Here is a 12,554-nt window from a genome sequence, read left to right as displayed (position 1 = left end):
ATGCTGAATTAACTTACAACCTGCCTATGCTTATTTCCTCATTTAAGAAATTGGGATGATAGATATTTGTCTAAATTAGAGGATTGTCACAGTATCAAATGTGGTAATATGTGCAAACACTCTGCAGACAAAAAAGTGATACCAGAACACAGTGTTAGTAACCACACCACTGTGTGATGCTTAGCTATTTTCTTGTTTTTAATTTTTACCTGCCTTACCTCTCCTTCTGAACTAGAAGGTCCTTAAAGTCAGACACTGTGCTTTATTCATTCGTCATCAACCCCACAGCACGGTCTCCTGTCCATGGTGGGGGCAGGGGCTACTTATTTACTGTATTGAAACAACTAAACAAAATGCTTAAAAATAGCAAGTGAGCGACGGCATTAGCGATCCTTGATAAGGAGGAAAGGAATGTAACTTGTAATCACTACTCACTTTTCTGTATTTGTAATGTTAGTTTTTTCTTTATTCCTGAATCTCCACAAATTCCAGTAAGAAACTGAATGTAGTAAAAAGTTTTATAAAAAGTGACAGACACAGATAAAGTTCACTATAAATTTTAATCTATGATATAAAATGTTACCCAAAGACACAATTGAACATCTTGTATCAGAAAATAAAATATAACAATCAAATTAAATTTTGTACATATTTCTATGGCACAAGGAGATTTTCCTCAGATATAACCTTGTAATTATGTTTTGTTTGCTTTCTGTAAACCAAACTATAATAGCAAACTGTATAAAGGACATAAGTAAAGTTTATTAAAATGATTGTCACAGATATACTGTTCATTAATTCAAAGAACACTAAATTCATTCATGTGATCCATTTTATTCATTAATAAATTCCTTTATGTAGAAGGAAATATAACACTTTATGCTTCTCATGAAATAGTGGTTTCTTCTTCCAGTATAACCAGGGAACTAATAAACACTTAGTGCATGAGAAAACTTCCATTTCATTCACATCAACATAATTACTTCTTAGGTTCTCGCATCATCAATGTACAATAAGCACCTTTTCTTGAGGCAACGTCAAATTAACAGCACTGATATGAAATATGGCAAATTCAGTGGTTGTCAGCATCTATCGCTTTAGGAATTTTGAAATATTTAGGTGAATCAAGCTATAACCATAAATATTAATCAAAGGAAAAGGCTTATTAATGTCTTCTTTTCAAGAGAGTAACACATTCTTAAGGTTTCTTGTTATTTGATAGAATAGCAAGGATTTCTAAACTTTCTTCAAATGTCTTAAGACTGAAAATCAGTTATATTCTTCAGATTTTAGCCTTATTAATGAAATTCCAAAGGTATTATAAAAGACTGTAAAATTCAATATGTCTGGGAATTATACATTTTTAATATATATTTCAAAATACATGCATTCAGACAACTTAAATGTAAAATTCATTTTTATTTATCTTTCTTGATAATAACTGGCAGTTCATGCCTTCCTTCCCAAAAGTACTCATACAAATAAGTGAATAAAGAAAAGAGAAGTTCTTCTATTCAAAGTCTGGGGCTTCTTCCCTTTTTAAAACTCACCAGGCTTTTGTGCCAAAATATTGAAATCTGCACACATTTAAACACAGTCACATTCCACAGGAACACATATTCCTAAACTCACACCTTTGAAGACACAGGAGACAAGCAAGAAATAATGTTCCCTTCTCTCCGTGTGACATTAACTGCTTCTGTTTATTAGTCAGAGTCACTTCATGAGATTATTGGGATAAAACAAAGGGCTAGATTTTCAATTTCTATTACTCTACCTAGTAAAATTAGACTCAAACTAGGTGGAATTAAAGAATTACACAGTGATTGGTAAACCGGCCTAAAATAATTAGGCCTTTTATTTATAATTCCCTTTTAAAAGTTGTCATTTGACAATAGCTTCAATCTTTAACAGCAGGCAAAAGAAAATGAAGTGCCATGCTATATTAATTAAAATATTCCAAGATAAAAGTATAAAACCTGAAAATAACTTCAGTGCTATAGACATTTAGAAAGTTACAATTATTAAAACTCTGAATAAAAAGTTCTTGTGAACAGGTACATTTCAAAACAATATTTTACACACTTTGGAAAAATAGGCATATTTCAAATAACTTGATATATGATTTATAGATTTCGTACAGTCTCTTTTTCCTTCCGCAAAAGCACTGTTTTGCTTTAAAGTCTCTCATATTCAATTTACCAGTAATTGCTTCTTTATGCTGAAATAAAACTTTGTTTGTTCATTAGTTTTCTGTACATCCCATCTGGTTTTGACAGCAGTTCTTCGTGTTTCCCATACTCGGTAATTTTTCCTTGGTCAAGAACAGCAACCATATTAGCATTCTTAATGGTGGACAGCCGATGGGCGATAACTAACACTGTTCTTCCTTCCATCAGTCGATCCAGAGCTTCCTGTACAAGGTACTCGTTTTCGGCATCCAGCGCACTAACACAGGAACACACACGCAAGAAAGCAAAAGATGTCAGTGCCACGTATATCATATACTCACGTGCTTCCTGATACGTGCACAGTGGCCCCTCACAAGCAGTGAATTTTTACTATGATCAAAATTTTGACTGCTTGGGCTAAAGATACTATAAGAAAGAAGCTTGGGATTCCTTGATCTTCATAAAACTACACTGTGATACATAAGTAGAAAAGCATTCTGCACAGTAGCTGGTTACAGAGTGATTAGGGCTTCATCACAAGCATGTCTGACTTGGAACTAGAACCCTCGACTCCTGACTCAGTCTGCCCACTGCCTCTCACCTGCCATTTTTAATCCAGACTCCATTACTTTAAAATAAAGGGGGAAAAAGTGTTTTCAGTTGTATCACTTTGAAGTACAGAACCGAAAGTTTTTGGTGAAAGAAGAATTTGGTTTAATACAATTACATATTTTATTAAGATATCCTCACCTGGTTGCTTCGTCTAGGAGAAGAATTTTGGGATTCTAAAGAAGGACAAAAATTAAAAGAAAAGAAAAAACAATTTTATTAGAAAAACACAAACTCTCAGCAATAAAAAGGAAAGAAACTCTGACACATGCCATAATGTGGATGGACTTTGGAAACATTATGCTAAGTAAAGGAAGCCAGACACAAAGGACTGTATATTGTATGATTTAATTTATGTGAAATGTCCAGAGCAGGCACATCTATGGAGACAGAAAGCAGATTAGTGGTTACCTGGGGCTGGGGCCAATGGGGGAAGTAAGGGAGGTGTGGGGAGGGCTGCTAATGGGTAGAGGGTCTCCAGTTTAGGGTGATGAAAATGTTCTAAAATTGATTGTGACGATGGATGCACAACTCTGAGTACACTAAGAATCATTGAATTGTATTCTTTAAATGGTTAAATTATGTAGTATGTGAATTATATCTCAATAAAGCTGTTACAAAAAAAGAAAAACACAAACGCGTAAGTGTCTTGGTTAAGTACATAAATGGAAGAGTTATAGCCGATTTTAAACTATTATCACAGTAATCATCTGACCAGATATTGTTTACAGCATAGTTTTATCCTTCTGGTCAATCAACTAATAGTGTGAGATAGGAATATACAATGAGTGAGATATGGTCTATAACTCTCAGGTCTTGCTTATGGTTTATTTAGAACTATCAAACTAACACATAAAACAGAAAAAAAATAAGAGTAAGCTGATATAGATAACACATTAAATTCTAGCTTTGCCTAGGTTTTTGCTCTACCCACAAGAAATTAAAACATACACCCCCCCAAAAAGGTGGATACCATTCACTCACACATTATTCACAATACCCCCAAACTAGAAATGACCCAAATGCTCATCAACCATTGAATGGATCCACGAATAGGGGTGCACCCTTAGTACTCAGCAGCAGAAAGGAAGGAAAGACTGATACAAGGTACGAAATGGAGAAGCCTCAGAACCATTATGCCTCTACTAAGTAAAAGAAGCTAGAGCCAAAGACCATACATCATCCGGTTCCATTTATTTGAAATGTCCAGAAAAGCACATCTAGACAGACATAAAGATTTGTGGCATCCTAGGGCTGGGAAGGGGGAAAGATCGCAAATGGGCATGAAGGATCTTGTTGGGGGTGATTTCTAGAAGTGCTCTGAAATTGGATTGTGGGTATAACCAACTCTATAAATTTACTAAAAATCACTGAAAAGTACATTTAAAATGGGTGAATTTTATGCTATGTAAATTATGCTTCAATAAAGCTGCTTTAAAAAAAATCACCTATAAACCTGAGGAGAATAGTTAGATAACAAAGAGGAAGGCTATCATTCCCTTAAAAATAGAACATCAGACTTCCAGCTAAAATGGCTCTTTCCTCTCCTCCAAGGAGCCTTGTCTGAGTCCTTCGGTTCTGCACTATTCAATTTAGCAGTTGATTATAGATGATGCAGATGTGGATACTTGCGCTGTTGGGTATTTTGAGTTAATAACCACTGTTCCACTATTAGATGATATGCTTCTTGACGGAGGGTCCATGTGTTAGAAGTTTTCTCCCTCTGACAACCTTAGCACGGCAGATACTTGTTAAATTTAGACAACATGCACTCGACGGAAACCCCAATTTATCTTTCCCCGTAACTGTCATCCATATACCTACCCTCCCCCTCCAAAATAAAAAAAAAGAAGACAAACAGTAAATACAAATTACAAAGTCCCTAATAAAAACAGTACAAAAAACCAGCCAAGTGGCTCCAGGCTTACCTTAAGCAGAGCACGGGCAATTGCAATCCGCTGTTTCTGCCCACCTGACAAAGACATTATTTCTTTAAAAAGCCTTAACAAAAATTCTTGATAATAGGCTTTTTTGATAAGCCATATGGCAATCTGATGGTAATTTCTTTCAGTTAGCCATAGCTGAGACCAATAGAATAGAAACCCATTTTTTAAATATATTGTCTCCCCATTGATCTCAAAATTAATAAGTTATCATAACTAACATTAATTGAGGATTTCCCACATACCAGGCATTTTCTCAATGTAGTACATGTATTATCTCACTTAATCTTTTTAAAAAATCCTATGAGGTAGACCTCATAATTATTCCCACCTTACAGATGATAAACTGAGGCACAAAGTAACATGTCCAGTGTCTCATAGTTGATAAGCAGTGGAGCCACAATCTGAACCTACACAGTGTAAAGGGCTATGGTTTTTTTAAAATGTGAAGGGCTATACTTTTTTTTTTTGGAGTCTTTCTCTGTTGCCTGGGCTAGAGTACAGTAGTATCAACATAGTTCGCTGCAACCTCAACTCCTGGACTCAAGTGATCCTCTTGCCTCAGCCTCCTGAGTAGCTGGAACTACTGGCGTGTACCATCACACCCAGCCAATTTTTTCTATTTTTAGCAGAGATGGGGTCTTGCTCTTTTTCAGGCTGGTCTCGAAATCCTGACCTCAAGCAATCCTCCTGCTTTTGCCAACCAGACTGCTAGGATTCCAGGTGTGAGCCACCACGCCCGGCCAGGGCTATGCTTTTAATCACTACACATACCTCCTCCCTAACAGAGTATTCAATGTAGTAAGGAAACTAGAAACTCAAGATTTTCGGAGGATTCCAAAGGGTGTTTGAAACGTCTGGAGCAAAGGGCATCAGTGATGCTGGGATGGGTAACTCATTTTACTGTCCCGCTCCGCAGCCCCTATTCTTCATACGTGCCATTCTCACCATGTTCTCTTCTTTTCCCTGCTTAAAGGCACATATGGCGGTGTTTATGTATGTATGAAACTGGTGATTGCAAACAGAGTAAGCTATTCTTTTCTTAAACTCAAATTCTACCAAAAGCAAGCAAGCAAACTGAGGGTGGGTTTGGGGGGAGGTGGGCAGGACGGAGGAAAGCAGAAGTCTGTGGTGATTCTCTCCCCACCTCTGTCTCATCCTGTCCTCCCTCCCTCCCTCCCTCCAGGGACGCTATTCCCAACACACTCTGAAAGTGTCAGAGGGCTCACTCCTCCCAGTTTATGTTGTTTTATAAAACCAAATTCCATTTTTGGTGATAACAACATCCCTTTTAAACTGCCTCCACTTTAGAAAAATCATACACAACAGGCTTAAAACCTTTTTGTTTAAAATTTTCTGTGACCCAGGCGTGGTAGCGCACGCCTGCAGTGCAGCTCAGGAGGCTGAGGCAGGAGGATTGCTTGCACCCAGGACATTGAGGTTGCAGTGAGCTATGATGACACTACTGCACTCCAGCCCAGGTGACAGAGCAATACCCTGTCTCTGGGAAAAAAAAAAAAAAAGATAAAAAGAAAAAAGAAGGAAAACAATATTGCAATATGGAAATGTTTGGAGTGCACGGTTTTTGCTATTAAAACAAAGCAGTGATAAAAACACACCTGAGAGCAGAACGCCCTTTTCTCCGACCACAGTGCTGAACCCCTGAGGGAAGTTCCTAATGAAAGCGTCCGCGTTGGCCACCTCAGCCACTCTCCCCACCTGCTCAGCGGTCACCGAGGAAGGGTCGTCAGCACCATAAGCGATGTTCTCAGCAATAGAGCAAGAAAATAAAATGGGCTCCTGACAAGTGGAAATAAAACTTATTTGTCACAAATTTCAAAACAAACTTCCACCATGTCTACTAAATAGAGCAGAGCTTTAGTATGGTACTTAAATCCAAGAAACTATCAAAGTGTTATTTTTTTGGTTCTCCATAAATTTGCCCAGCAGACTTTTTAAAAACTCATGTTTTATCATAAACAGGACTGATTTTCTCATCTGTAGTTCTCCCCGCCCTGCAGGCCATGAGAACCTGTGACAGGTGCCAGAAAAGTGCCTGGCACACGGTAGGAACTTCATAAATGTGGCTCCTCTCACTTAGGAATCGTAAGGCACTGGACGACCCCAAGTCCATCTACACTGTCCAGCTGCCTGCCTTCCACTGGGGACAAAGGGAGAAGCCATCTCTATCTGTTACTTTCTGAAGTGCGTACAAACCAGACGGGAACATAACCTGTGAACACGAACCCTGTGAAGTAGTTCTAAAAAGCAAGCAAACTTCTAGCCTCTTTTCTCCATCCTTAGTAATGCACACTGTTAATATCCCCACACTACTGAGCACCCCATCACTGCCCACCTGCCCTCCCCTAGTTAAGTGGGGTGAAGGTGAGCTCACTACAGAGAGGCTCAGAAACACAAGGAGCTCAGTTTGTCTGCCATGGGCACAGGCTGGCAATAAAAATAAAAACAGCTGTGGCAACACTTCCCTGCCCCAAATGGTCTTGTGAAATCAGCCTCATCAAAGAGACCACATGACATTAACATTCTGCTGTGAAGTCTGCAACTTCTTTGCAAGAGGACTCTGGCTCTTGCCGTGGTCTTTGGTTGCTTCTCCCTGAAACTCATTATGCAGAACAGTAGACTGTGGCTGGGGATGAAAATGGAATTGGGGAAGAGTCAGAGTCAGTAAAAGCCTTTATCATTTTCTCCTCGTCCTCTATCAGCATGACCAAATGACATCAGTCTGCAGCTTTTGGTTAACAAGTTAATACTTTGACTGGTTCAAGTGTTCAGGGTTTTCCAGGGAAGAGCGCTATTTGCAAACCTAAACAACCTGCCATGTGAGATGAGTTTAATACATCTGGAAAACTTCCATTCCTTCTCTCTTGAGAAGCTTGAGACCAGGAAAAAAAGTGAATGACAAAAGCAATTTCAAAAGAAAGTGAAACAGAAACGGAAGCCTCTCTTTTTACCTGACTCACTGTCCCAATCTTGGATCTCAGCCAGACTGGATTTAGCTGACGGATGTCATGGCCATCAAGACTGATTGTTCCTTGTAGAGAGGAAAGAAAGGAATCACTAAGCATCATGGGGATGACGCTAACACAGAAAGGATCCAGTGGAAAAATTTCAGACTCAATTTTTTAAAGATTAAAAATATACTCAAAATCTCCAAATGGAATCTAAAACCATCATGTTTCATGGAATTTCAGAGCTAAAAGGGACTTTCTGGATTGTGCAAGTCTATTGTCTACCTACACCGGTTAGATGACTATCTCATCTAGTTCATCCATCCAGCTCGTCTTCCTGTACCCCAGAGCCCCTCAAGTGACTTAGCAGTCCACCGATGAGATGCACTTGTGCAAAGCCTTGATTCAGAAGAGAATTACATGGGAGAGGAGCAAGCTAGGAGGTGTCCGCTTGCTGGCACAAATGACTGGCAGAGGTGGCACAGTTCTAAAACTGGCACCCACGACAGTGGCTGTCTAACACTACAGCTTCCTGACCATGCCAGTGTTAGCAGCTACCTTGAAGGCCTGGTTCTCGGATGAAGTTCTGGGAAGTTTCCTGGAAGTTCAGCCTAGAATTTATTTTGTCAACTCTGCCAGTGGTTCTTGAGCACTTTTATTACTCTTTAAAATAAACCTTTCTGCATAAACTTAGTCAAACGGGGAATGTGTTATCTGCAACTAAGAATCTGATCAGTACTGTGGCAAAGCTTTTAAATAATCAGATGCTAACTCTGTGACCTTCACCAACAGGATTAATTCTATACGTTGAGAGTACCCGACAATACTTGGAGATGCTGATGACAGTGACAGCGTAAGAAATGCCATTCCTCCTCAGTGTTGTGGAATTATAGAAGCCAGCTGGAAACTTTCATAAACTGGCAAAAACTTGAGGTCTTTGACTAAAAAGTACAGAGTACTCTATCCATCGGTCCCCAGCCTTTTTGGCACCAGGGACCGGTTTCATGGAAGACAAGTTTTCCACAGACCAGGGTGGTGGAGAGGTAGGATGGTTTTGGGATGATTCAAGTGCATTACGTTTATTGTGCAAACCTCTCTGCTAATGATAATCTGTATTTGCAATCGCTCCCCAGCACGAGCAACACCGCCTCAGCTCCACCTCAGATCATCAGGCATTAGATTCTCATAAGGAGTGCTACCTAGATCCCTCGCATGTGCAGGGCTCACGCTCCTATGAGAATCTAATGCCACAGCTGATCTGACAGGAGGGGGAGCTTATGCAGCGATGCAAGCAATGAGGAGGCCGTACATACAGATGAAGCTTCATTTGCTCTCCTGTTGCTCACCGCCCTGCTGTACGGCCCAGTTCCTAACAGGCCATGGACTGGTACCAGTCTGCGGCTCAGGGTGGGGCAGCTATAGACCACACAGCAGAAATTTAAGTGCAATTTCCTTTCTCCCTGATTTATTCACCACGATGAAACTAGAGACTCAATATTTTTACTTAATTTGTATCCACCTAACTAGGATTTTTTTTTCTTTTTTTTTTTTGAGACAGGGTCTTGCTCTGTTGCCTAGGCTGGAGTACAATGGTGCAATCATAGCTCACTGCAACCTCGAACTCCTGGGCTCAAGCGATCCTGCCACTTCAGTGTCCTGAGTAGCTAGGCCTATAGGCTTATGACATCACATCCGGCTAATTTTCTTATTTTTTGTAGAGACAGGATCTCACTATGTTGCCCAGGCTGGTCTCAAACTCCTGGCCTCAAGCGATCCTCCCACCTTGGCCTCCCAAAGTGCTGGGATTATAGATGTGAGCCACCGTGTCTGGCTTTCAGATTTTTTTAAACTGAGAATTTTATGTAGCAAGTCAATAGCGAATCAAGACAGTGATTCTAGAGGCAAACAGTGTAGTAAAACCCATTTTAACCCAGGTGGTGATTCTGAGGGTCAGGATTTATAAGCCAAATAATTATCTGACACATAACTGGTTCTCATATTATGTTTTAACCAAAAGGCACAAAGAGCACAAACACAAAGACATAAAGCATTCTTTTTTAATTCCTGATCTAGGCCAGGCATGGTGGCTCATGCCTGTAATCCCAGAGGATCACTGAGGCTGAGGCAGGAGCATCATCACCTGAGCCCAGGAGTTTGAGGTTACAGTGAGCTATGATTGGGGCCACTGCACTTCAGCCTGGGTGACAGAGTGAAACCCTGTCTCTGAAAATAAATTAATTAATCAAATTAAATTAATTCATGATTTGATTTTTAGTAAAACACCTCTTGTTTTCTCAATCCAAAATCAAATCAGTACATATAAGAATATCTACTCCAGGAAGGATATAAAGAAGTAAAATAATGTGTTCTCTGTTCTTAAAGATGCTATAATCTGGTTAAAAATAAAATAAAAACCAGAATGAGAAAAATCTATTAAGAAAATCCCTACTAGTTCAAAATACTTTCAATGGAGCAGCCATACAGAAGTGGATCCCAAATTGCACATTAACGATGGAGTGAGCCTCGGGCAGAGGCTTCCCGGAGCTCCCCGGGGCTCCTGCACCCAGCAAGCACAGGGTGGTGTTCCAGAGTGCTGCTGACGGGCGGGGTGTCCAGCAGCACAGGGGCACCTTTTCCGAGCTGCCGAGCATGGCCTCACCCGCCCCACTCCCAGGAGAGTGCATGTCAGAAGGAGACACCAGCATGGGAGGTGGCGAGGTGGAATTCAGGGAGTCACTCTGGACTTGAAGAGGTAGGACACGAAATAATACAAAATGCCTGGCAGGCCTCTGCAGCAGCTGTCATACCCCTGCAAGTGACACCTTCTGTTTTAGGTATTTCTGTCCCAGGAAGAAACCCCCTACTAGCACTTAAAACTCTCACAACGGAAGGTCTCTGCATAGCTGGACCCTTTCCCCAGGCACAGGAGTAGGAGAAAGGCTCGGGAGTGTCCCCCTGAGCCACAGCATGGTGAACCACTTACCAGAAACGGGGTCATACAGCCGCAGAAGGAGAGAAACCACTGTTGATTTGCCAGAACCACTGGAGCCAACCAGCGCTGTGACAGATCCTGATGGGATAGAAAGGCTGAAATCCTGAAATATGGGTGCCCCTGGGCGAGCTGGGTAGGCAAAATGCACATTCTTAAACTCCAAAGCTCCCTGGAAGCTCTTCTCATTTAAGATGACCCCCTCTGAAACATAAGGTGAAATATTAATTACTTAAAGCAAAAATCAAATTCACGGCTGAACTCAGTTCTCCTACTTCTCTGCCTATGGAAGGATGCCCCCTCCCCATGGCTAGTCCTAGAACATGAACGCTCTGTGGGCAAGTCAGAAAGCAGGCCTCCGTCTAAATGCTTACCATGTGCTGACCCTGCACCTACTATGGGCAACGTACTACACATATATAGTCTTTGATCCTTACAATCCTGAGAGGTAGAAATTCCAATTCCAATTTAATGAGGACCACAACAGACAACAGCTTGCCCAAGCTGACAAGCAGTAGAGTTAAGATCCACCTTTGGAGCAGTCTGGTTTCAAATCCAGTGGCCTTCCCCCTATGCCACTGTCTGTGTGTAGCTCCCCTGGTCCAGAGTTTATTTTATCTACCCCGCAGAAACGTTCTGAAACAATGATAATGAATAGGGAAGTGTTGCACAAGAGCCACACAACTAGAGGGGGATCAGAGGTCTGTTCTGCCCTGGTATTAACTTGCTGCTGACTTGGGAGACACTGTTCAACCTCTCTCAGTTGGGCTTCTTCTTATGGGCTATCACACTGAAGAATATTGGGGTCTTACTGACCTGGGGCTACCTAACAATGTCCTAGGAATCAGTAAGTTTTGGGGAATGTTTACTACTCATAGCCACTTCCCCTGGGTCTTAGCTGGTTGGTCCAGGCACCACTACCCTAGGGAAGTCACTGATAAAGATGGCTCTTTGTACTAGCATCGCCCAGCCTACCCTAAAATGCCAAGAAATTTAGAGGCTTTTATCTATATGATCCCTCCTGCTTCTTCCCACCCAAACTCTCCACACAGATGTCAGAATCACTGAGGAATTTCAATCTGGTGGACTGGCTGGGGTCCTTCCTATTCATGCCCCCGGACTGCACTGGCTTCTATCCTGCCACTGATGGGAACGATCAACTGCAGAGAGGTGAACAGAGGGCACCACACTATGTGGTCAGGCCCCCGTCTCCAGGAACATCTCAGGCCCACAACAGTGCCCCTGTAGCCGTCCTTCCTCACCCCCCTCTCATAGGAAATCTCACCCCTTTCCTGCCATGTGGCAAGGACCACGCCCCTGTTGTGGCTCGTACTTCTCAGGCAGGGCAGGGAGCTGGTCTAATTGTCCAAAGTCACATTTGTTTAATCCCGGCAAAGAAGAACAATCCCATTTCAGACCCACCATTAAAAGGCATCTTGGGCTCTCTCTCCAGGAGCTCCCAAAGGCGCCCCCCTGCGCCCAGTCCTTTCATCAGCTCCGAGTAGAAAGAGCTCAGACCTGAGGACAAAAAACAGAACCACAACATGTCCATCACCAGCACCAGGGAATGGCCATGGCTCCTCCCGTCCCTCTGGAAGCAGTGACAGTAACTTGCTTTTAATGTAAAATCTGTTACGTTCAAGAAATGATTTGAGGTAGCTGACGAGGAATCAATATTCAGAATTCCCTCTGTCTCATACCCTGGTTTTCCTTTGGCTTCTCCTCTCCAATTTCATGAATTTCTAATAAGGATTTAATGTTTGATCAGGGGACTGAAAAATACATATAGCCATACTAATCAACCACTGAATTAAAATCATAATGCCACAGAGGAAGTCTACCTAGTCAAATCATAGCAAGAGAAATGAAATAG

At 41.4% G+C, this 12,554-nt stretch overlaps 1 protein-coding gene across 1 annotated transcript in view; it reads right to left on the bottom strand.

Moving 5' to 3' along the window:
• Positions 1 to 1,840: 1,840 nt before the first annotated feature.
• ABCB10 (ATP-binding cassette, sub-family B (MDR/TAP), member 10) overlaps positions 1,841 to 12,554 on the bottom strand; it is a gene marked incomplete at its 5' end in the record, with an annotated part of 31,162 nt that continues 20,448 nt past the window's right edge. Inside the window, 7 exons of the mRNA XM_012660161.1 lie at positions 1,841 to 2,448; positions 2,922 to 2,956; positions 4,709 to 4,752; positions 6,343 to 6,523; positions 7,696 to 7,775; positions 10,676 to 10,885; positions 12,104 to 12,199. Coding sequence (XP_012515615.1) covers positions 2,217 to 2,448; positions 2,922 to 2,956; positions 4,709 to 4,752; positions 6,343 to 6,523; positions 7,696 to 7,775; positions 10,676 to 10,885; positions 12,104 to 12,199 — 878 coding nt within the window. The remainder of the gene's footprint in view (positions 2,449 to 2,921; positions 2,957 to 4,708; positions 4,753 to 6,342; positions 6,524 to 7,695; positions 7,776 to 10,675; positions 10,886 to 12,103; positions 12,200 to 12,554) is intronic.

This window comes from Propithecus coquereli, unplaced genomic scaffold, assembly GCF_000956105.1.
Source record: "Propithecus coquereli isolate 6110/MARCELLA unplaced genomic scaffold, Pcoq_1.0 Scaffold66, whole genome shotgun sequence".
Lineage (NCBI taxonomy): Eukaryota > Metazoa > Chordata > Mammalia > Primates > Indriidae > Propithecus > Propithecus coquereli.
Note: the sequence above shows the minus strand (reverse complement) of the source record. Positions and strands in the feature narration are given on the sequence as shown.